General features: G+C 41.9%; 1 protein-coding gene across 2 annotated transcripts in view; it reads left to right on the top strand.

The window, feature by feature from the left end:
- The window catches only part of LOC105930810 (mediator complex subunit 13L), a 126,632-nt gene extending 112,347 nt beyond the window's left edge, over nucleotides 1–14,285 (top strand). The window contains exons 15-31 of one of the 2 annotated variants that reach the window (XM_036140171.1): nucleotides 39–253; nucleotides 1,839–2,017; nucleotides 2,645–3,573; nucleotides 3,701–3,880; nucleotides 4,680–4,909; nucleotides 6,393–6,591; nucleotides 6,682–6,955; nucleotides 7,048–7,303; nucleotides 7,389–7,577; nucleotides 7,682–7,905; nucleotides 8,451–8,593; nucleotides 9,775–9,933; nucleotides 10,329–10,493; nucleotides 10,611–10,771; nucleotides 11,409–11,573; nucleotides 12,419–12,528; nucleotides 12,639–14,285. In XM_036140171.1, the coding sequence (XP_035996064.1) occupies nucleotides 39–253; nucleotides 1,839–2,017; nucleotides 2,645–3,573; nucleotides 3,701–3,880; nucleotides 4,680–4,909; nucleotides 6,393–6,591; nucleotides 6,682–6,955; nucleotides 7,048–7,303; nucleotides 7,389–7,577; nucleotides 7,682–7,905; nucleotides 8,451–8,593; nucleotides 9,775–9,933; nucleotides 10,329–10,493; nucleotides 10,611–10,771; nucleotides 11,409–11,573; nucleotides 12,419–12,528; nucleotides 12,639–12,771 (3,911 nt within the window). In that variant the 3' untranslated portion in view covers nucleotides 12,772–14,285. Of the gene's footprint in view, nucleotides 1–35; nucleotides 254–1,838; nucleotides 2,018–2,644; nucleotides 3,574–3,700; nucleotides 3,881–4,679; nucleotides 4,910–6,392; nucleotides 6,592–6,681; nucleotides 6,956–7,047; nucleotides 7,304–7,388; nucleotides 7,578–7,681; nucleotides 7,906–8,450; nucleotides 8,594–9,774; nucleotides 9,934–10,328; nucleotides 10,494–10,610; nucleotides 10,772–11,408; nucleotides 11,574–12,418; nucleotides 12,529–12,638 lie in introns of both variants that reach the window. The other variant, XM_012869183.3, reaches the window with a different exon arrangement.
- Nucleotides 14,286–23,590: the final 9,305 nt, after the last annotated feature.

Here is a 23,590-nt window from a genome sequence, read left to right as displayed (position 1 = left end):
CTTTTCATCTCCTTTTCTCGTCTCTCTCCTTTTAGCAGTAGCAGATCTCCAGCGAATGTTCCCCACTCCTCCTTCTTTGGAGCAGCACCCAGCGTTTTCCCCCATCACGGCGTATCGAGACACGCCGAGTCAAGAGCCCCCTGCGCCCAGCGGCGTGACGGACTACCTGCCGTCTCTAGCCTCCGCCCAGCTCACCGAGTACGTGATGGAGATGGAGGAGGGTGCCGCTAGCCCGAGGCAGGACGACATTAAGGTAGAGTCTTTCTTCCCCATTGTAAACAGGCCCAGTCCATTTCACGTTCATAAATTTATTGCGGCTATTCTTTAATCCCCAGACCTAATGGTAGCCATGATACTAAACCACCCTTACTACTTGCTCTGACCCTCTTTCTTAGTAACCCTTCAGTGACAACATAAACACAAAAACTAATCCATTTAATTCATTTCCCCACAGGTTTTACTTTATTTTTTTCTAAAGTGAAACTTTAACATATCACGATGCACGATTACCACTGCAACTGTTGTGAGATACAAAAAGTGGTTTTAATGTGAAACATTTGACATTTTTGTCTTCTAATTACTTAAGATGGCACTTTTAAAATAGGCTGAAGAAAGCATATGCAATATTTTGGTTACATCTTAAAATATCTGAGTTTGATTTAAAAGGGCCAACCCCTCCCCCAACAAGTGTTTTAAAAAATATATAATGCAATAATTTTTTGTGATTTTCCTTTTCATTAAAAATGTCAGCATTATGTATTTAAGCTGTCCTTTGATGGGATAAATCCTTATATGTTTAATTTTTGATCATGACTAAGGTTAATACAATTATTTTACCTAAAAAAAGGGTAAATAATATGAATCTGTGCAGGTTTTACTAAACCTTTAGAAGGTGACATTTCTTGTCCTTTAAGACTCAGTAGGTTAGTAAGTTTTAAAGTGGATGTAACACGGAAATAATGCAAGAAGTCAGTCATTTGGCTAATCATTCATATATTCAAGCAATCTATTATTTATCTATATTACAACAGATTTTTAACAAAAAATTTTTGTTAATAAAAGCAGTAACATTAAGTACTCTAACTGGAACTTTAAACTGTTGGATTAAAGGGTAAAAGGTTTAGAATAGTCAACACTGGTCGAGTTATTGTCAGTTTTGAGCAGAGTGGAAATTAAAGAGATTACGTGGAACAAAATGTGTTTCATTGCATTTCTGGAAATGGGCATTTCTGTCCTTAACGCCTTAAAGGATAGTTCAATTCAATTCAATTTTATTTATATAGCACCAATTCATGAAACATGTCATCTCGAGGCACTTTACAAAGTCAAAATCAATCATATTTTACAGATTGGTCAAAAATGTCCTATATAAGGGAACCATTTGATTGCTTCAAAGTCCCGACAAGCAGCATTCACGCCTGAAGATGTGTAGAGCCACAGGGAGAGTTGTCTGCATTGTACATGGCTTTGCAGCAATCCCTCATACTGAGCAAGCATGAAGCGACAGTGGGAAGTAAAAACTCCCCATTAACGGGAAGGAAAATCTCCGGCAGAACCGGGCTCAGTATGAACGGTCATCTGCCTCGACCGACTGGGGTTACAGAAGACAGAGCAGAGACAAAACAAGAGAGACAAACAAGCACAGAAGCACACATTGATCCAGTAATCTGTTCTATATTACAGTAAATATAGTAAATGAAACTGATACCTGACGACTGAAATATGTATTGTTCATTATTCTACGCACAGCTGTGAACTGGTTAAGAACTTGGAAAAGTTTTTTCTTTGTGCAATTTCCCAAAAAATCTTTACTAACATATATCTGATTTTCTCTCCAGCCACATATAGGATCCTCCATGTTTGCGCCGCTGTCCTGCCTTCCCAGCCAAACTTTACCGCCACTCAAGATTCCTGAACAATGTTACTACCGTCCATCCTGGGCACTCTTGCCCAAAATGGAGCATTTTACGCCAATCATGCATCCACAGAATACTGCATTCACCAAGGATGGATACACGTAAGAAACAATGGCTGTAAACATTTATGGAAATCAATGTTGTTTGAGAAGGATTGTGTCACTAATTATGGACATTTGTATCTCGTTTAATCAGATAGACACAGTTGAAAACAGATACAGTATTTACATGATGTTCATGAAAATAGGTTCTGTTTCCATGTTTTAGTGTGAGAAATGTCAGTATGAACCCCAGAACAAAAGAAAAAAAAATACCCGATGAAGACGCTGGCCAGAGCTGGTGTCCTGTAAAAACATGGACTGAAAGGCCAATCGTCAGGAAGAAGCCGTTACATAAGAGGCATATCTGATTGGAAATTCACGCAGAAGTTTATACCCTAATAGAAACATTAGAAACATGCTCTGGGGTCTGATGAAAGCAAAATTAATTATTATGAATACTTTTGATGCAAAAGGGGGGGATCTTTGAATCTCTGTGTTCTTGCATTTACCAAATATAAATAACTTTAGCAATCTTAAATTACCTAAAAGAGGACATGTTTAGTCTGATTTGATATCAGACTACAAGGGGGGGAAAATTATTATCCGTCTTTTTATACATGATATGTAAATGGATGTAACTAAAGCATATGAACCCATGTGACGTTTCCTCTGATGTGTCTTTTCTAGGAACACGCCCAGCCTTAACAACCTCACAGATCAAGACTATGTCCAAATGAGTGTCAACACGGCTTCTGTGAGCACCACTCCCGGCATCCTTCCTTCTCCGGCCACACCACGCTTCTCTGTGCCCACCCCACGGACCCCACGTACACCCAAGGGTATCAATGCTGCAGGCTCGGGGCAGGGCTCAGTGAAGCAGGATGGCACTGAGCTCAGCTCACCGGTCTCTACCCCCTCCACCAGCCTTCCTCTAAGCTCCGTAGAGCACTTAGCTAGACCGGGGCCCCCCCTCCCCGAGGCCCACAGCCTCTATGTAGTCCTTCTCCTTTCAGACACCGTCCTCAGCGTCTTTAAGGATCGTAACTTTGACAGCTGCTGCATCTGTGCGTGCAACATGAATGTCAAAGGGGCAGACGTGGGGGTGTACATCCCAGACTCCACTTGTGAAGATCAGTACCGCTGCATGTGTGGCTTCAGTGCCATCGTGAACAGACGGCTGGCTCACGGCACGGGCCTCTTCCTGGAGGACGAGCTCGACATATTTGGTCCGACGTCTGAGGGAGGTCGAGCGGCCCAGAGGAGGCTTGCTCTTTGCCGACGGGACCCGGCGATGGACGACTCCAGGGCCAAGCAGTCCCAGGACGGTGGCCCCGGCTCGCCGTCGGTCATGATTGTCATGCAGGAGCAGTGCTCCCAGCCGATTTCCTCTCTGGCGTCGCTGCACCTTCCAGTAAATTCTTCCTGCCACGGCCGCAAAGGGGCGCTGCTCCAAAGCTGGATGTCTGAAAAGCAGTGGGCAGATGCGAACGATGCTTGTGTGGACTGTTTCAATGCTTTGGAGCAGGGGCTGCAGTATGTGGATAACCCAACAGGAGGGAAAGTTGATCTCGGTGTCGTCAGAAGTAGTGCCCTTCATTCCTGGCCCCACACGAACGGTAAGGAGTGTGACTGCTGTTTTTATAGTCAGTGAATGTGTGTCTGTTTCTTTTGCATTAAGACCCTAGTGCATCTTTTTAAGTCCCCTCTTGTGTCTGTGTGTGTGTGTGTGTGTATTTTCTGAAGTGGTGGACATGAGCAGGCTGTCGTCGCAGGATATGGTTCGAATGCTGCTGTCTCTGCAGCCTTTCCTGCAGGATGCCATCCAGAAGAAGAGGACAGGACGGACCTGGGAAAATATCCAGCACGTCCAGGGTCCACTCACCTGGCAGCAGTTTCACAAGATGGCCGGAAGAGGCTCCTATGGTGAATTCATCACTTTTCCTCCACAGTTTCTTTTATTTGCCTGGAATTTCTGACGTCAGTCATTGGGAGCTTACCTGACTCCGCCAGATAGATTTGCTCCGCATATCCATCTGGAAACCTTCCGTTGAAGTAATTTTGGGAAGGGGCGAAAATACTGGTTAGCTGATTGGCCTATGTTGGTGATAGACGGGCCAAATAAACCAATCAGATTCGTCATCGCTCGTAACAGAGCGACGACGAAAACACAACCACAAGCCAAGCTACTCTTGCCGCTGCAGGTAAAGGCTCGTTAGCTCAGCAAATAAATACTCTGTAATTCCGATAAAACTTGCTCGATAGCCACGCTAACGCTAGTTTCATCGGCTGAAGCCGCCATGTTCTTTAGACTGAACTGTCGATCTTCTCGTTGCGTCACACCTCAACCCGCCTCAAAGCCAACGCTGATTGGACGTTCGTTTGGTGAACGGCTCCAAATTTTCTTTAACGGAAAGTAGCCAGACTGATCTGCGAGTGAAACCTTGAAAGCTCGCGAGATCAGGATGGTCTCACGAGGCTAATTGGGAGCTGCTATCCTGAAGCTTCACATGTATCTATGTACCGTCACTGCTGAATCAAATGAGGAACTCGTTACCGGGTCTCAGCAGAACTTGATAAGATGCTTATTTGACATACCTGAGCGGCGATCAAACTAAATGTTGGAGGACAACGGAGAGGACAGAAGTTAAACATGCATGTTCTATGCTGAATGAACAAGTGGTCTAGAGACTAACACCGTATAAATGACCTGTTTCCGCCTCAGGTTCGGAGGAGTCACCAGAGCCCCTGCCGATCCCGACCGTACTGTTAGGTTATGACCGAGAGCGGGAGTTCCTGGCGTTGTCCCCTCTGGCTTTGCCTTTCTGGGAAAAGCTGCTGTTGGAACCATATGGAGGACAGAGAGACGTTGCGTATGTGGTGGTGTGTCCTAACAGCACCTCCCTGCTTGCTGCATCCCAGGCGTTCTTCAAGGAGCTCAGTGCTGTCTACGAGGTTAGCTCACAAGTAACACCATGCTCTACAGTGCCTCGCTAAAGTATACATAGCTACTCCTTGAATATTGTCATATTTTGTCACGTTATATCCACAAACTCCATTTTTTTTTTTGGGGGGGGGGGGGGGGGGTTATGAAACAGACCAACACAAACTAAGACGTTATTGTGCAGTGCAAGGTAAAGCTGCATGGTTTGGCATGAAAACTGTATTCATCCCCCAGTACGTTTCAAGATTTTTGCCCAACCAACTACTTTTAGAAGTCACCTAATCAATAAATAGAATCAACCTGTGTCTGGTTAGTTTTCGGTGTAAATTTAGTGCTTCTGTGAAGGCCTTGCAAGGCTTGTTAGAGAATGCAAAACATATATCAATAAATAAATAAAACAGAACGACATCCCAAGGACCAAGGAACACGCCACTCAGGTCAGAAACAAAGTTGCCAAGAAAGTTGGAGAAGATTAAGATTGGAAAACCGTTTCCCAAGCTTCGAACATCTCACAGCACTGTTCTGTCAATCATCTGAGAAATGATAAGATAAGATAATAAAAAGATAGGCTTTATGGAAAAGAAGGTGCCAAAAGGTGAAGGAAACTAAGGAAAGGCCGTCCACCTCAACTGGCGGGCCAAGAAAGGCGAGGATTAATCAGAGAAGCACCACCTGTCCCATATAGAGCTACAGAGAGCCACAGCTCAGGTGGGGGAATTTGTTCTCAGACTCTTTAGATGAGCTCTAACATTTCCGATAGACTGCTTAAAATATTCCAGGACCTGACTGACGGCTGTAAGGGTTGTGCTTTTTTTTCTTTAGCTTGCCAAGAGAGATTTTGCAAATATCAGAAAACTGTCATTATATTTACTGCTATACGTACCGGCTTATAGCTGCAGACGTTCACAGCTCAAGCCCAGGTGGAAGAACTTGTCAACAGGACAACTATTGGTTAAGCAATCTAGAAATCTGGCCTTTGTGGAAGAGTGGCAAAAAGGCCAGTGCTAAAGAAAAGCAATTAAAACTTCTGTTTAAAGTTTGTCCCTAAACAAGGGGCTCAGCAAGCATGTGAAAGGAGGTGGAGGTGGAGGTTTACCTTCCAGCAGAGCATCAATCGTGAGTATATAGCCAGTAGATCGGCCCAGTCAAAGTTCAGACCTAAATTGAAAATTCAGCTTGAAAATTGTTCACAAATGTGACCTACCTCATATGACGGAGCTTGAGCTATCTAGCGAAAACTGGGGAAAACCTTCAGCGTCTAGATGTGCAAGGTGTGACATACAAAGATGAGGTTTACGGCTGTAACATGGCAAAATGTGAAAATTCAGTTTGTCGCGCCAGTTCACGGCAAATGTCAAATGAAGGCGCTTCGCAAGACGAACAAAAAAAAAAATGGTAAAAGGAGTAATAATTGATTTTTTTTTTTAATGCAATGTGAGCACTGCTGAGGATTTGTCAGGTATTTTTCTAACGGGAGAACGACTTGTTCTGCAGACGTGCCGCCTCGGAAAGCACCGTCCCTTGTCAAAGGTGTCCAAGGATGGCCTTGTTCAAGTTGGGGAGGAAGTGGAGCCAGACAAGCTGGAGGAGCTGAATGTGGATCAGTGGTTAAGTGGACAATGGGCTGGACAGCAGCACAATGACAACGTCAGCAAACTTAAACTATATTCTTACGCCTTGAAGGAGCAGTTAGGTGAGAATAAACGAGCTGATTATTTGCAGTTTATATTTTCTTCCTTATTGTTATATGACTAGTAACAAATACTCTTTCCTTTAATTTAAGGCCCTCAGCTTGCAGCCCTGACTTTGGATAGCAGCCTTCTGTTGCCGCCCAAACCTCAGCCTCCTGTAAACAACCCATCCTCTACCGGGCAGCGCCAGACTTGGAGCGCTGATGGAGAACAGGCTTCAGGTGTTGTCAGTGCATCAAATGCATCCACCCTCAGTGGGGCCATCTCCGGTCAGCCCGGGGAGATAACGCAAGGGGGAGCCAACGATCCAAAGGGCCTTCCCAGTTCCACACCAGCAGCCAACACACCAGCGGATACTCCTGAACTGTAAGGAGAAGCGTGTCAGAGCGGTCGCTGCAATTTGAATTGTGTTTGAACAAGAGCCAATTGTTCATGGCTCTTTTGCTCCTTTTCTGCAGCTCCTCGGAGCAGACGAGAATCGGCATCCCCACTGAGGCTGACTCAGCGGACAGCATTGCAAACCCACCAGCAGTTGTTATTTATGTCGTCGATGCTTTTCTCTGCTCGAGTGGACTGAGACATGAAGCGGGCGAGGAGGAGGAGGAGGGTGAGGAAGTGGAGTCAGGAAGCATTTGGCTTCTCGGGCTTCTTCACTGTTACACACAGATGCTGCAAAACCTGCCTGAGACGATGAGACCAGCGCTGGTTCTACAGGTGGGGATATATTTTGGATTTACAGTCCTGACGGCTCCGAACTAGGCCGACGTGTTGATATAGTTGGCTTGTTTCTGTGTTTCAGGTGGTGCCGTGCCAGTATCTTCTCCAGCCCGCTAGCGGAGAGAGCCGCCTGTACCTACAAAACCTGCGCTCCCTGGCCTTCTCTTGCTACTCACAATGCAGACGGCTGCTACCCCAGCAAACATACATCAAGTCCCTCACTGGTTTTGGTCCAGTGTCCACTGTCAGTTCAGTAATGAAGAGCCCAGAGGTCTGCATGAAAAACATCCTCGACTTAAGCTAACTTTCATTATATACTTAAAGCAATGTTCTAATGTTCTTATTGACATATTTATCTGTCCGCCTCTTATTTAGTATCCTCGGCCGCGGCAGCTGTTTTCACCGCCGTTCATACTCGGGCCGACCCGTCCAAAGCACCCAGAGCCGGGAGAGATATGGGCGGAGGTCCCTCCCAAATACAACGTGCTCTTTGTAGGATACTGCCTGTCCCATGACCAGCGCTGGATCCTGGTGTCCTGTACAGACCAGCAGGGGGAGCTCCTGGAGACCTGTATTATTAACGTGGATGTCCCCAATAGGTAAGCAGTGGTTCTTCTGGGCTAGCCCCTCTATCTGCACCCAGTCGTGTATATTTCAATATACAGTGGGCTAAATAAGTATATAACACATCAAAGTTTTTCTCATCGAAAAATATTTCTAATATTTCCTTCTACCTGAAATGCACATCAGACCTTGGCAACATATTTGTATTAAATCAAAGCAAATTAGTCTATAAGCTAAATTATGGTTAAAAAAAATGGAATAGGTATTGAATATAATTTTTCAGATACGTACTAATCAGATACGTACTAATCAGGCAACAGTGAAGTTTTACGTTCTCTGAAGTCGATTGGGACTATTGTCCTGCTTGGAAATCCACACTTATTTAATCTTTCAAGGATCTTCAAGTGCATTTCTGAGTATCGACCATGTCAAATACCACTACAGGATTTATGCCAATAATATCAGGCTTGTAACATAAAAAATGTGCCAATTTTTGATGCCCCTCTTGATGACATGTCAAAAATAATGTAACTAATGTGGAATAATGCTTTTATTTATCTACATGTTTTTTTCACTTCAGAACGAGGCGCCCCAAAGTATCAGCGAGGAAGATGGGTCTGCAGAAAGTGTGGGAGTGGTGTATCGGCATCATTCAGATGACTCCCCTGCCTTGGAGGATCGTTATAGGTCGATTAGGCAGATTGGGTCACGGGGAACTAAAAGGTGAGTAAGTCCTCAGGATAAAATACATTTTCTGGTTCAAGTTTTTGTAATGACTAATGGCCTCTGAGTCTACTTTTAACACACAATAGAACAAACAATAGACGTTTAAAACCAGTAGCAGAATGCAGTAATGTGTCTTACACCTTCTCTTTTTTGCATTAGGTTATTTGCCTTGAATAAAAAAAACATATTGCAACAGGTGCTGCAATAAATGTCTGTGTGCCATGGTCTGTGATTTGATAATCGAAAAATATTTTAGATTTGGATTATTTCAGACAGAAAATACTTTTCTTGCCCCGACGCTGTGCCTAGTAGTCATTAGCTTGACTCATTTATTAAAAAAAAAACAACCTTGTTGCTTTTCCAATCATTGCCTAACAAATTAAAGGCACATTTTCTAACATTGGTATAAAATTGATCGTTGTTCGTCCTGGACTTAATCCAATGACAGCCTAGTAACAGGATTTACATCCTTTCTGGATTTTGACCTCTAATTTAAGAAGTGAACAGTAAAAATTCTCAGTAATAAGTTACTGGTAGTGGTAATTCACCCTTACTTTTGGGTTTCTCAGGCTTCCTTCCTTCCTTCCTTCCTTCCTTCCTTCCTTCCTTCCTTCCTTCCTTCCTTCCTTCCTTCCTTCCTTCCTTCCTTCCTTCCTTCCTTCCTTCCTTTACAATTTTTTCCAAGCTCCATAGGTAAATAAAAAATCAGTGATAAAGTCATAGTGATGTAAGTCATTTATAATTCAAAATAACTTAGTCTTAGACTTAGACTTAGACAACTTTATTTGTCATTTTGTATGCACAGAGTGCGTACAGAACGAAATGACGTTTGCATACAGCTTGAAAAAATCACAGTAAATTGCAGTAAGTTTCAGGATAAGGTGCAGCAGTAATTTATGTAAACAATTGAAATGTAAACAATGTAAAACAATGCAGGGGAAATAGACAGTGTGCGATTCACAGTGTACAGGTGAGTAGTATTAAGAACAACATGAACCAAGGAACTTTCAAAAACTAAAATACCATTTTCTTTTACATGAAACATGTGTAGGAACCGTGATTATTGTAAGTGCATACCAGGTACTAGAGGTCATTTTACTTTCGCAGTGAAATTATAGAATATAAAGAGACAAAAGGAAGTTGGGGAGGGCCTCTAACTCAGTGTATTTTCCAACTAGACTGGAGTTCTCTTCTCGGGGAGCATTCCCTCCAGTCCATTGGCCGGCAGCTGAGGGAGGCTTGCCGTGTGTGTGGGATCTCAGCTGCTGACTCTCCCTCCATCCTCAGTGCCTGCTTGGTTGCCATGGAGCCCCAGGGCTCATTTGTGATCATGCCAGGTACGTAGCGGCTGCATGCTCACCATTCAGGCTTGTTTACAACTAAGCAATGCAATAAACTTAAAAAGTGACAGTGAAGAAACGTATAACTGGTTCATTTCCCATTTAAATGCTACACTTTTTTTATTTGTATATACAGTATAATCCTTATGGTTGTTCATCTTCATGTTGAATTTTGTAGACACTGTGCTCAAGCTTTTCTTTGTGAAATCCGTCTATAAAAAGGAAATGCACATCCGTTTTTCTCTGTTCTGATCGTTACACTTGTAGCATTCCACACCTTTGACGTGCATAAGGAGATGCGTCTGTAAAACGTTATACAGCATAGCATCTCAATGCGAGCAGCAGTGCACAGAATGGAATAACCACCGTCATATTTCCTTCACGGTGTCTAGATGCAGTTACCATGGGATCTGTGTTTGGACGCAGCAACGCTTTAAACCTGCAGACGTCGCAGCTGAACACACCTCAGGATGCTTCCTGCACACACATCTTAGTCTTCCCAACTTCTGCCACCACGCAGCTGGCTTCCAGCTCGTACCCTCCAGAAGACAACAACGGTATTAACTTAGACGACGAAACATAATAACATAAATGACATTAAATCTAAGCTCTTATTTGCGACGTTTTGCTTTCTGATAAGCTGAGTCTTGTCTGCTCGTTGTTTCTGTCCGCAGACGACATGTTTGATCTTCCCTTCCCTGATGAACTGGAAAATGATATTGGGCACGACATGATGCTGATCACGTCACTACACTCACCCCCCAACACCTCTCCCGTGACCTCGCCTGGGTCACCATCAGGGATGGGAATGGGATCACATTTTCACCATACCAGGGTGAGTCAGGAATCAGTTATTTAAAGAATTTTAAATTGATATGAAATCATACAGGAGCCCTGGAAAATATGCAAACAGCTAACTCACGCACACTAAAAGTGAATAGGCATCCCATAATTAGAGGTATGCTCTCATCGTTGTTGAGTTTGTTTTTAATAGCAAACAGTTTAACAACAATTATGGCCTGGAATATTTTTTTTTACCTTATCTTATACCTAGACAGTATATAAATAAAAAAATTATTAATCTTCCTCACATATTATGTAATTTATTGTGCATAGTTGAACTGAGAGATGTGTGTTGATCTGTTAGGAAGGGGGGAAAGTCCAATTCCACATATCTGTCTGTGATTTCCACAGTTTACAGAAGATATCATGATCTTTCTGCTTTGGCAGATTGTCAGCATGTTCTAGCCCTTCCCAATCTAATAGCCATCGCCCCTATTTGGTAGTTTTAAGGGGTCGGGTTTAATGTTTTGCTGACAAGTAACAACAGAAAAAAGACTCCTGCTCGCTGGCCTATGAAAAAATATGACTCCAGCTGGCAGCTAAAATCATTTCATTTGCATTGAAATATTACTCTGTTATTGTGACTTTAGGAAAACTTAAGATTTTATGGTTCTGCTCTGTGTCTGTAGAGCCAAGGAGAGCGCCTGCTGTCAAGGGACAACCCTCCAGAGGAGCTGAAACAGCAGCCACTTGCTCTGGGCTACTACGTCTCCACCGCTCAGGCAAATGGACTTCCCCACTGGTTCTGGGCTTCCTGCCCACAAGCTGAGAGCCAGTGCCCGCTTTTCCTTAAGGTACTCAAAGCATAGCATGTGCAGGGCTTTGGGGGGGCTCTCAGGATTCAGGCTTCCTACACAACAATTTGTATGTTCTCCCAGTGAGTGTGTGGGTTTTGTCTGGATACTCTGGCCTCCAAAACACATGGCTGCTAGGTGAACTGGTTACTGTAAATTGGAGGGATGAGTGTGTGAGCATGGTTGTTTGTCCTGTGTGTCTCTGTGTTGCCCAGTAGACCGGTGACCTGAGGATGGATGGATGGATGGATGGATGGATGGATGGATGGATGGATGGATGGATGGATTGTTGCTCATTTTCATGTAGAACTTAATGGAAAGTGATTCTACAGAGGGGTAGATATAGAGCCAACTAAAACCAAAAGCAGGAAGGAAGAACGGATACAATGAAGAGAAGAATGTAAGGAAAAATACATGAAAGGATGGTAGATAGGATACAAGGAAATAAGGATACAAGGAAAGAAAGGTTGAAGCAGGTAAGAAAAGGTCAGAAGGGACAAAAACATTGTAGTAAAATACTAGGAAGGAAGGAAGGAAGGAAGGAAGGAAGGAAGGAAGGAAGGAAGGAAGGAAGGAAGGAAGGAAGGAAGGAAGGAAGGAAGGAAGGAAGGAAGGAAGGAAGGAAGGAAGGAAGGTAGGAAGGAAGGAAGGAAGGAAGGAAGGAAAGTCCATATTCATTTTATTTTTTCATACCTTTCCGTAGACTTCGAGAATACTGAATTCAAATTCCTAACTTTTTCAGACTTTGCAGGAATCCTGTGGAATTAAGGCACACAGGACAGGAAAAAGCGCTGCTTGGCAAAACTTCAGCATTTGACGTTCTGTAATTTATTTCTTCACTCCAGGCGTCTCTCCACCACCACATCTCCATCGCTCAGTCAGACGAGATCACATCCGATAAGACCAAGCGGACCCCTCACCCCTTAGACTCAAAGACCACATCTGATGTCTTAAGGTAAATACATATTGTCCACCACCACTTAACAAATGTTATGTCTATATTTTCTATATTATGAAATAAGTCTTCAAATGTAATGAAAAAATGTGTTTTATTTTTTTTTGCAGGTTTGTGCTGGAACAGTACAACGCCCTCTCTTGGCTGACATGCACACCTGCCACACAAGACCGCCAGTCCTGCCTGCCTATCCACCTGGCTGTCCTGGTCCAGATGTACAATGCCATTCTGAACATCCTGTAGCTTTGTGGACTAATGGGAGTCTTCAGATTTTTTTTTGTGCCTCTTTCTGACCACCAGAGAGCACCAGTGTTCCTCTGTTGCGTTGCAATAGAAGTGGATTTCATGGGCAGGGCTGAAACAGGGAGAGCAAGGTCAGTTGTGACTCTGCCATGGTGGTGTGCACCTTAGAAACTTTGCAGATCGGAGTAAAACCAATGGGTCCAACTTTGCTCATCCTAAAGAACATCATGTCCCTCGTGGGCAGCGCAGAAGCATCAGAGGACTGGAGTTTTTGGCTGATTTTGTCCCACCCGTGAATAAGGGAATCTGAGCAGGGTCAACATAACTCCATACTGTGCAACCAGCATATTGCATGACAACACAAAACACGCGGACTTGTTACATCAATGATGTTTCCAAAGTTCTCCTAAAGTTCTGCACTGCTGAGATCTCTGGACTTGCAGCTGGTCGCTGATACCTTTTTCCTGAGGGGGGGGGGGGGAGAGCGTTTGATAACGCCACTTTTCTCCTCACTTTCCAAAGTGTTGCAGAGACGAACACAATGGAAACTATCTGACAAGAAAAGATGTGTTATTTATATTGTAAGGCGTACATTTACAAAGAATTGAGACTTATTTTTTAATAAATAAAAACAATAAAAGAAGAAACAAAGCCTTTTTTTTCCCCCCAGGTGACAGTTAGTTGTCTTGGGAACCGAAATAAAATGTGTCAATTTAATGCAATTGTAAAAATGCCATATTTATACAGATTATATAATGTCTAAGTATTTGATATATATGAATCTAAAAAATATATATATAAATGTAAATACAAAAATATATATTACCTCTTACAAACAGGCACTTAATGATGGGGATGAGGGGTGGGCAAGAAGTGCGCACATTTATGATGCATTTTTGTTCTTGTATTTTCTAAACTAACGGACATTTTTATTTAATCAGTTTAACTTAAATTGATGCGGGAAATACAGTAAGCTGTATATTTATTAAATATTCCTATTCTGCCAAAAAATGACAAAACTTGAAATAGACAATAAAATATCCTGGTATTTCAAATAGATCAAATATTTAAGAATTTATTTCATTGGCTTTCCTGAATGGTTTCAAGCAACCCATCAAAAAGGCTCCGTTTCTTCAGCCTCCCTCAGTCTGCTCTTTAGAGTCCAAGCATGTTTGTATATACACATTTCTGATGTGTTTTTTTTTTGTTTGTTTTTTGGTATTTTTTCAAGAGCTGTACATTTCATGATGGGTGGTTTATTTTAAAGTATTTGGTATCATTTTTATATTATTTTTGTTTTTGTTTTTGCTGTGACTTTTTGAGATACGGCATACAGTGCAAAAGTCATTGAATTCCAGCCAGTTGCCAAGTATGTGTACACAAATGTACAGACAAGTGCAAAAATTTGTTACATCTGTCATCACTTTGAATATCAAACAGATCATCTTTGGTGGAAGTGATCTGTTACTTTTACACTCCTTTTTTAGTAAATTATTAAAACTCTTGAGAATGAAGCTGCATTCAGTGCTTTCTTTTTAATACATAGTGTTTTATTATTATTATTATTATTATTATTATTATTATTATTATTATTATTATTGCCGTTGTGTATGTATTTCACTTTTTAAAAGTCTTCTTCCTGCGGAACCTGTGTTAAGAGGTGGGTCTTATACCACGTAGAGGAAGAGAATCAAGGGACAAACCAACCTGCACAGCTTGCCACGAAAGGTTTGAAATCCCCTTCCCCACCCACAAAAAACAGATTAAATCAAATAAACCTCACTATACTCCTTGCAGAAATGTTTTATCACAAGTTATTGATGCTTACTGAAAAAACAAATCAAGAGAGACTTATATGTACAAGTTCAACGCTTATGATTCTTTTGCCACTAGATTTTAAATTGCCAAATGAATAACATCTCTCTACATATTAATTATTTAAAGACAGGCCGGTAAAACCCACCATTCTAATACTAGACAGGTAGTCAATGTAGAAAAAAGGTAGAAAGTCTGTAAGCAATTACGTTTACACTATAGAAGCATGAATATCACATATAAGATGAATATAGGTTGTATTTACTTATTTATGATTCATCAATAGAAATCCTAATTCTGTTCTAGGTCTTGGTTCACATTAAAGATATTACATCGGTTCTGTACGGAAATCTTGCTAAAAGATACTTTTTTAAAGCAGGTTTGAGGTTAGGGCATTTTAAATTTGTATGTTTTATGTTTTAAAATTCTGAGTTTAAATATTTATGTTGCTATATGCAGTTACGATACTTTATAATTAAGGATTGCTCCAGTCAAGGTGTTTTCGAATGATCTGGATAGGTGTCCCCATAGCTCAAGCTCCGTTGCTTGCCAAAACTGTAGCAACTGTTTACAGGAGGAAGGTCTGAGGAGCGGTGAGATGGTTAACAGCGGTGGTCTCAAGAGGACATTTACTTGGATCCAGGGAGCGAGATAACTGAGCACCGGAATGGATGAACTCGCCCACGAGCATGGACTGGATCCTGGAAGAAGCGTAGTCAGACTTAGGATAGGGCTGGAACAATGACGGTAAGAGAAACACAAGAAAGTAGACCTGACTGGCATTTGCCTCAGGGGATCTGCTCCTCCTTAAGCTCCTCCTGATTAAGGCTGGCTCACACGGCAGGGTAATTTTCCCAATTTTTGCCCTGGTCTCCCCCTTCCGACAGGGGGGACTCGTAAGATGATCTTAAGAGATATTCCTGCTGTGTGTGGAGTGTTAAGAGTGTTCTGGTCCTCTTTGGACTGCTCCAACCTCAAACTGGGGGTATTGAACATGTTGGATTGTTTTGCCCTGATATCCTAGCGTGTGTGGTGTTCCCTGAGGACAAACATGCATGCAGCCTGTTGACTGTGATGGGTAACCAATTAGAAAGAAAGGTGAGGGAAACCCAGAGAACCCCCCCCCCCACCCCAGCTCACCTCCATTTCACAGTATAGTAAACGTAGTACCCCCCCCCCCCTGTTTGTGCTGTCTCTGCTCATTTAAACCTCTTTTCTTTTTGTATTATTTTTTCTCTGTTCAAATTAGTCCACAAACTATCGCCGTTGTTCATCCATGTTTATCTACTCTGACCTTATGTTCGTTCTTTTGCGAGATTTCCCATCTGATAGCTGGAATTTATTTGTGTGTGATGCGTTGTGCATGCCATTTGACCAGACGCCATACATTGTACAAGTAAATGGTTTTTTTATCTACGATTTTTTATAGTCACACACTCTCGGGCGTCTCTCGGGCTTTGAAAATCGGCCAATTATTTTAAAATATTGCCGTGTGAACAAGCCTTTAGACCAAACAGGCTTTAGTTGTGGGGCAACACCTGCCAGCCACACCCTGCAGGGCAGATGTTAGAGAGATACACGCACACCAGCCTCTACAGAGCTCGGTGGATATGACAGACATGTGATGTATGTCAGACATCACACACACACAAAAAAAAGAGTAGCCTCATTAACCTTGTCAACCCCATGAGAGTTTGAATCTTAGCAACAAAAAAAATGTAAAGTTCAAAAGTGAAAGGATGTCATCATAAAGAGGTCCATAAATATCTAAATGTAGCTGATAGGTGGTTATTGTTCATTATATGTCTTAGTTATGGCTAAATTTAGATTAGACCTAAAGGTTCAAGGATTTTTGAGAGAAAGATTTTAATTTTAAATATCCACAAAATATATCAACGGACATCCGGTGTTTGTAGGGTGTGTTAGAGAAAAAGGGTTGTTTTACTTCACACAGTGTCATTCTAATACTTATGGTAAAAAGGACCTGCTTATTAATAGTATATTTAGTGCAGAAAAACAGTTTTAAATTAAAACACTGGTTTTAAATGGCCAGGTATGTACATAAATTCAACCAGGACAAATGAAGAAATGAGCTCTATTATAATTATTTAGGTTAACCATGTAAGTGGCTGTGGATGGAAGAATGTAAACCTTTTATCACGCTCCTGTAAGTGGAGCGTGCGTCCTTTTTCTAAAACTCAACAATGTTGCAACGTTTGTTGAGATTGAACATTGCCTGTCAAACATCCAAAATTAACATTGTTGGCTCACATTCACTGCAAAATTGTTTTAGTTAGCTTCTGCAATGTCTCAACATTATTTTTTCTTCAGAGTTGCATTCATTTTTCACTCAAATCTAGCAGATATTATAGGAGAATGGGACCGCAGCTCAGATCTTTTCTAGTGTATCCTTCAGATTCTCAATGGAGCTTGGTGGCCAAACCTTGTGGGAAATTTACGTCTCCTGCTCCTTGGATCACACATGTGCAATTTGAGCCGGATCAATCCGGGCATTGTCATCTTCGATTATGCCCATACAATCAGGGACTACGAAAAATCACTAATGCAATACCCTGGTCATTCAGTAAATTCAGATAGTTGCATATTGTTGTGGAACCTAGACTTGAGCAGCTAGAGCAACCCCAGGTTATACCACTTCCCCCTCAGGTTTGTGCAATAGGGACCTGGCATGATAGGTATTTTCTTGCCCCTAATGAGTCCATCACTCTGGAGCAGGGAGAATCCGAACTCTTCAGACTACATGGCCTCCCTCCCTTGCTCCAGAGTCCTATTTTTATGCTCCCAAGCAGGTTGAAGCATTTTTCCTTGGTTAAAATATCATCAATGGTGTTCTTAAGTCTACACTGCTGTTTGGTCTCAGTTCCTTGAGTTTTCTCTTACTACTGAACCCAGCCATCAGTTGTTGTAATGATATAATTTTACCAAACCTAGAAGTGATCATCGACCAAGATCATTCAACATTTTTTCCAACTATATTTCTTCTGCAAAGAATGGTTTTCCATCATGCTTCCAGTTTTAATAATTGATTGCATGCATTGCATTGCAATGACCTATTGAGCACTACCGCAAAAATGTTTTTCTGTTCTGTCTATCTTCATGAACCTCCTGAAGATCCAGATCTTCAGAGAGCAACATCCTACCCTAGCACCCACCCTGTACTTCCCTCTCTACATCACTCCCCTTTAAGCCTGCTTTCTATTTCCACATCGTCTCCCATGTCACCTATGAGGGAACCTGACTATTGGTTTTCCTTCTAAGTAGCTTATTGTCTGCTTTGATATTAGCTATGCTGTTATGTCCTAATTCACTTAGGATAAAGGAGTCTGTCAAATACATAAACATGTTTTCTTTACTTGATGCAACCACAGGATGTGTCTTCCATTAATGAAAACACATACATATTTAATTTAAATTGTAGATTTTTAACATATTCTGTCTGGTAGTGTAGAATTTTGGGATTATTTAAAATTCAATGGACACAGAAACAAAAAGTTACAAGAGAAGGAAAGGGAGAGAGAAAGGTGAGGCAAAACGTTAAAAGGGAGAAAAGGTGACGAAAATACAGCAGAACAGAGTGCAAGATAACTTCCTCGGACTCTGCTTCTACGCCTGCAGAAAGAAAAATGGAAAAAAACAACTAAACAAACAGAAGATGTATTTAGTGACAGCCAAAGCTAATTATAGGGTTTATCAGTATAGAAGTGAATCTGTAAGCATCTGGATCCAATCACCTGTGGGTGTTTGTGAGAGTGTGCTTGTAAATGTAAGATTTGTCCATAAGAAAAACGCTCAATAGTGGTTGTGAGGAGCCAAAGAGCCCACCCCCAACTGCAGGGAGACCAGAGCCCCAGACGTCCAAAGGGGCCCCCAGAGTGCAGGAGCCCAAAAAGGACCAACACAAGGATAGCTGCCTCCCCCAGAGAAAAGCCCCCAGGCTTTTCTCTGGGGGAGAAGCCACAGTGCCAAAAACCGACGATTCAATGGGCTCTGTCAGCAGCCAGCTACGCCACAGCAGATCCAGCCATGGATCCATAGAACCAAGGCCCTATGCTCCCCCACCCCACGCCCCCTCCCTAGCAGGGCCTCAACAGAGCCAGGGAGCTCAGGCCCCGCAAAGCAGCCGCCAGGAGTGAGTCAGCACCCACCGGAGCACCCAGTTCCAGACACCAAGGACCACCAATGCACCAGCGGGTCTAGGTGCCAACCAACAGAGTGGAGCCAGCAGGGGTGGGCGGAGGGTGAGCTCCACACTTAGTGGAGACCTGAGATGCCCCAGGAGAAAGGGGCAGCCCAAAACCCAACCCAATAAAGAGTCAAACACATAATCACAGACACGCAGTCACATTCACTTGTTCCCACCCTAATGCCCACACACATGCGAACGCTCAGAACCACATACGAGACAAGATGCTGAACACAGTTGCTCTCACCACACACATCCTTTACCCTCAGGTCCAGGTACCAACAGCACAAAGGGGCATCCAGCCCCCAGACCTGGAAGATGATCCCCATCAGCAGGATGGTGGAGAGCAGACCACCCAAGCCAATAGTTGAGACCCGGGCAAACCCGGTCCATACACCAGCCCCATTTTGCCCGCCCTGATCCAACACATTCATTTAACCTTAAATGGATCATTTAGGATTAAACCGCTTTTTGACTCCTGAAATGTAAATTTTCATGCAGTTATTATCCAATTTGAGGCTCTTGCATATTTTGCTTTGTTAAATCCAGGTGGTGACTTTGTTTTGGACAGGAAGCGTATCTCAGGCTTTACCTACATGTACTATGCAGTACAGCTTTGACTATAAAAGTGGGATGTGGCAATAACCTTTGCTGAACACTAGTGTTTACTGACAGTTCGTTAGAGCAAATAAATTTTGTGAATGTCATCGTTAAAGGACTCTTCCAACTGTCATTGGTCCTTCTTGTTCAGCAGGATAGTCTAGTACTGAAATCCATCTGGCTCATCTCAAGAGCTGAAGAAATGCCTTCAGCTCCCAGAGATCAGCGTGCAAACAGCTTTATACTAAGGGAAAATGTGAGTCATACAATTTACAGGAAGCTTCGTGTCACAGTGATACCTTTGATGATTTATATCACATACCAACAACCAAAATGTCTTTTCTGGATAAAATCGGAATAGGTACAAGTGGTCCGGGTAAAAGTCAGATGCATGTCATGTCAGTGTGTGTGTGTGTGTGAGTGAGTGAGTGAGTGAGTGAGTGAGTGAGTGAGTGAGTGAGAGAGAGAGAGAGAGAGAGAGAGAGAGAGAGAGAGAGAGAGAGAGAGAGAGAGAGAGAGAGAGAGAGAGAGAGAGAGAGAGAGAGAGAGAGAGAGAGAGAGAGAGAGAGAGAGAGAGATGGCTTTTAGATGGTTGTCATACTGTGTTAGGAAAAAAAAAGGAAATCTATTTGTCCAAAAATCATTAAGGACTTTTGAATTGGTTTATTGTGCAAATGTAATGATTCTAAATGATGTCCTCTCAAGAGAAGGTAAGAGCTGTGTTCCCTTTATGTGATGCAGCAGCGAAGAATATTTAAGTACAAGAGGAAGCAAAAAAAAAAAAAAAAAAAAAACACTTGTTAAAAGGGTTTTATTTGTCCATCAGGGTCACATAGAATCCTTGAGTGAAAATCTGTGTCTCTACGCCACCTAAAAAAAGCTTAGTGGACAACAAAACCAGACAAAAAGCACATCTTTGTGGGACTGGGCAACTCGAGGACGCTATGACTGAAAAGGATTGGGCAGCTGTGGAATAAAAGCCACTGAAGAGTCGCTTGTTGCAGTGGGCCTGTCTAATGGCCATCACAACTGGAGGAAGTGGACTCTTTAATTGACTGCAATGTGTTTTCCACAGATAACCTATTAGACCATGGCCATTCACCTGTAATGTGGCTTGCCAAGTGCTGTTTTGCTGCCAAATGGCCTACAGACTGGACAATTTAGGCCAGGGGCCGCCTTGACATAGCATTGGAAACACAATTAAAAGTCAATTACGTTTTACAAATGCGTCTGTCTGCTGCCAACAGCGCATTGCCTTAGACGTCAAGGTTCTTCAAAAAAAATCTTGGATCAATAGATTAAACTCAGTGTCTACAATGTGGCACGGTAAAAAAAAAGAAAAAAAAAAAGCAGAAATCATGTCCTCTAAAAGACGTTTGAGTTTTGACTTGAATAGAAGCATTAGTTCAAGGGTCAATCCATTTGAATATGAGCTTCAAATTAGATTTGACAAATCCTAACAAGGTGCACCTTCCTAAGTTGACAGTTATTGGTGAATATGAAAGAGGAAGCACGGCATGAGACGAGGAGACCTGAAGGATACAAGAACTATTCTTACGTGTCAAAATATCCTTAAAGGACAACAGCTTTCATCATTTCATGATAAAATGACTGTGAAACAAGCAGACTTCCTGTGTATAGGCAGCTAGATCCAGGATAAATTTAGCCAAAGGTCTGGTAGAGGCTATGTGGCACAGCTTGGACTCCTTTAAACATGATGTTATCTGACACAAGGCAAAAAAAAAAAAACTGTAAAAAGAATCTTGGAGCTGAGTTTTTACTCTTTACCTATTAACTTATTTGCATTTAACCTCCCATTTTTGTAAAAGAGCTTCAGAACCATCACATGATTATTCTAGGATTTATATGATTGCTCTGCTCTTGTCCACCGAGACAAAATTCATCTTTATTCCTATTACTAGTGGGTATAATTGACCTACATTTTGTGGCTGTGCAAGGTTATAGAAATTTTAGCGGTAGCATGGATATTCTTGTTGATGCCGTCAGCGGTGGTTTCACATTTAGGTCTTAAGGCTAATTCCCAAGGTTGTCATTCCTTTGAGGGGTGGCACAACCACTAACAATAACCAAAATTAATAATTATCTACCACCCTAAACACATTTTGTCTAATTTTTTTGTACATCCATATTACGAGGGACAATTCTCCCCTTTTCTTTTAACTCAATGTAAGCCACGTGAGGAAATATGGCCATACAAGTCCCTGAAAAACCATGCTGAAGATGGTATCTGATTTAAAATTCCTCTTTGGTGCTCAATGGGATATTTAAAAAAAAAAAAAATTTTGGGGGAGGGGGGGGGATTCTTGATCGCATTTGATCATCTCTTATTTAAAATAACAATCTTGTTTTATTTGAATAAAGCACATTTGTCCTTACACCTGCCACTCTTTGCAGGTTTGGGACTTGGGTCTTCTTGATTTTTAGAATATTAAATACCTCAGAAGAACTCTTCAGTGAGAAATACTTTCCAATTTCTTCTATGTTCATCTATCTGATAGATTTAAAACAGAGCGCTAGTTGGTTGTTTAAATTTTTCCTTCTGTCACACTTTGTTAGTAATGTAAATGATATTTTAAGATGTTTTCTCCACTAATGGTTGTTGTCACTGACTCTGCTTCTGCTACTGCTGAAAGTGCAAGAATCTGCCCATAAAAATACACTTTTAATCTTGAACAAAATAAACAAGTGGCATGTCATGGTCACACTCAATATGAAGGGAGTATAGAAGAGTGTTTCTGTGATTTTTGTGAATTACCATCAATATGCTTGCGAAGGTCTAAAATTCTTCAGCCTGCTGCTTAAAGCTTAAATTCCCAAAACTTAGCCATTATTTGACTGCTTTATATATTTAAAGAAACCCAACAACAGCTCACATTAGTTAAGACCAGCATAATAGTGGGATGTTAAAGGAAGAGCTCAAACCTTTCATGTTGGCTCAATCACAATTGCAGTGATTAAAATGAATACCGGAAAATGGCATGGTGAAATAGTTGCATCTTAAAGTTTACCGAAATAGCTCATAACATGTTATTTCTAAAAGCTTTGTTGTGATGCTACTTGTAATTATAGCTCTGCTCGTCAGCATCCAGAAAACTTGATAAAGACGGTAAAGGGACAGACATAACCTTGTTCTTTTGATCAATTCTTTGAGTACATAAAGCCGGGCATATACGCTACGATATTTTCAATCGTTGCACTCAAATACAGCTCAAACTGTACGATGAAACCGCAGGGTTTAAAAGGTCACAGCTCACGATGTATGTTCTTAACACTGTACTGCCCGACGCTGTCATGTGACCTGACTGCTCACATTGTGCTTCCAAAAACCACGTCAGGCTCAGCCCCGTAGAGAGATGGCGCTACACGGACTCGTCTACCCGGAAGCCAAACGGAAACAGTAGAAGAAGAAAAAGACGGACGTGTCGATGCTCACTGTTAAATATGATGCTTACTAGATCAAAACATGCTGCTTTGGCATTTCTACGAGTTGCTCCTCCGTAGTTTGACTCCATGTCACAAGTACTGGCGCCATGCTTCTCTCCACTCCTGTTTCCTCTGAGAAGAAGAAGAATTTGCTTGTTTACACATGCGCAGTGTGCGAGGTTTGGCCCTGTGTACTACACAACGCAGGATGCACGATGAAGCTAAAACTTGGCGCGATCCAAAAAATTCTCTCACGACTGAAAAATCGTCCCAAAAAAAAGCAAAAAATCGTACAATGTATGCCCGGCTTAACTTCTGCTGTGCATCAGCATGTACACTCTAAAAAGCTTCATTTGGTAAAAAGTAGTTTAATTAAGTTTAGCCAACTTCATTTATTTACTGTGATTTAACACGACAACTTATAAACTTAATAAAATAAGTTAGATCAACTAAATTCAATTCATTACTTGTTACCAATTGAAGCAATTCATTTTCTTTTTAGAGTGCCATTTAGGTCAGGAAAGGTTCAGTGTTCTGCCAGAAAGTTGGGCAGTAAAGATTATGGTACCTGTATTTTAACGCAGGAGTTCAGCTGCTTCATTTCAAAACTGTCAACCAATCATACATGTTTCCTGTATTACTGTAAATGTTATCTGTGTAAAATGTGCTGACTCGTTTTTTTTTTTTTGGTTGGGTTACTTTCCTCCAACTCTTCTTTAATACAGGACATACTAGCTGTAGAATAATGGAATAAGA

The sequence above is a fragment of the Fundulus heteroclitus genome, chromosome 8, assembly GCF_011125445.2.
Source record: "Fundulus heteroclitus isolate FHET01 chromosome 8, MU-UCD_Fhet_4.1, whole genome shotgun sequence".
Lineage (NCBI taxonomy): Eukaryota > Metazoa > Chordata > Actinopteri > Cyprinodontiformes > Fundulidae > Fundulus > Fundulus heteroclitus.
Note: the sequence above shows the minus strand (reverse complement) of the source record. Positions and strands in the feature narration are given on the sequence as shown.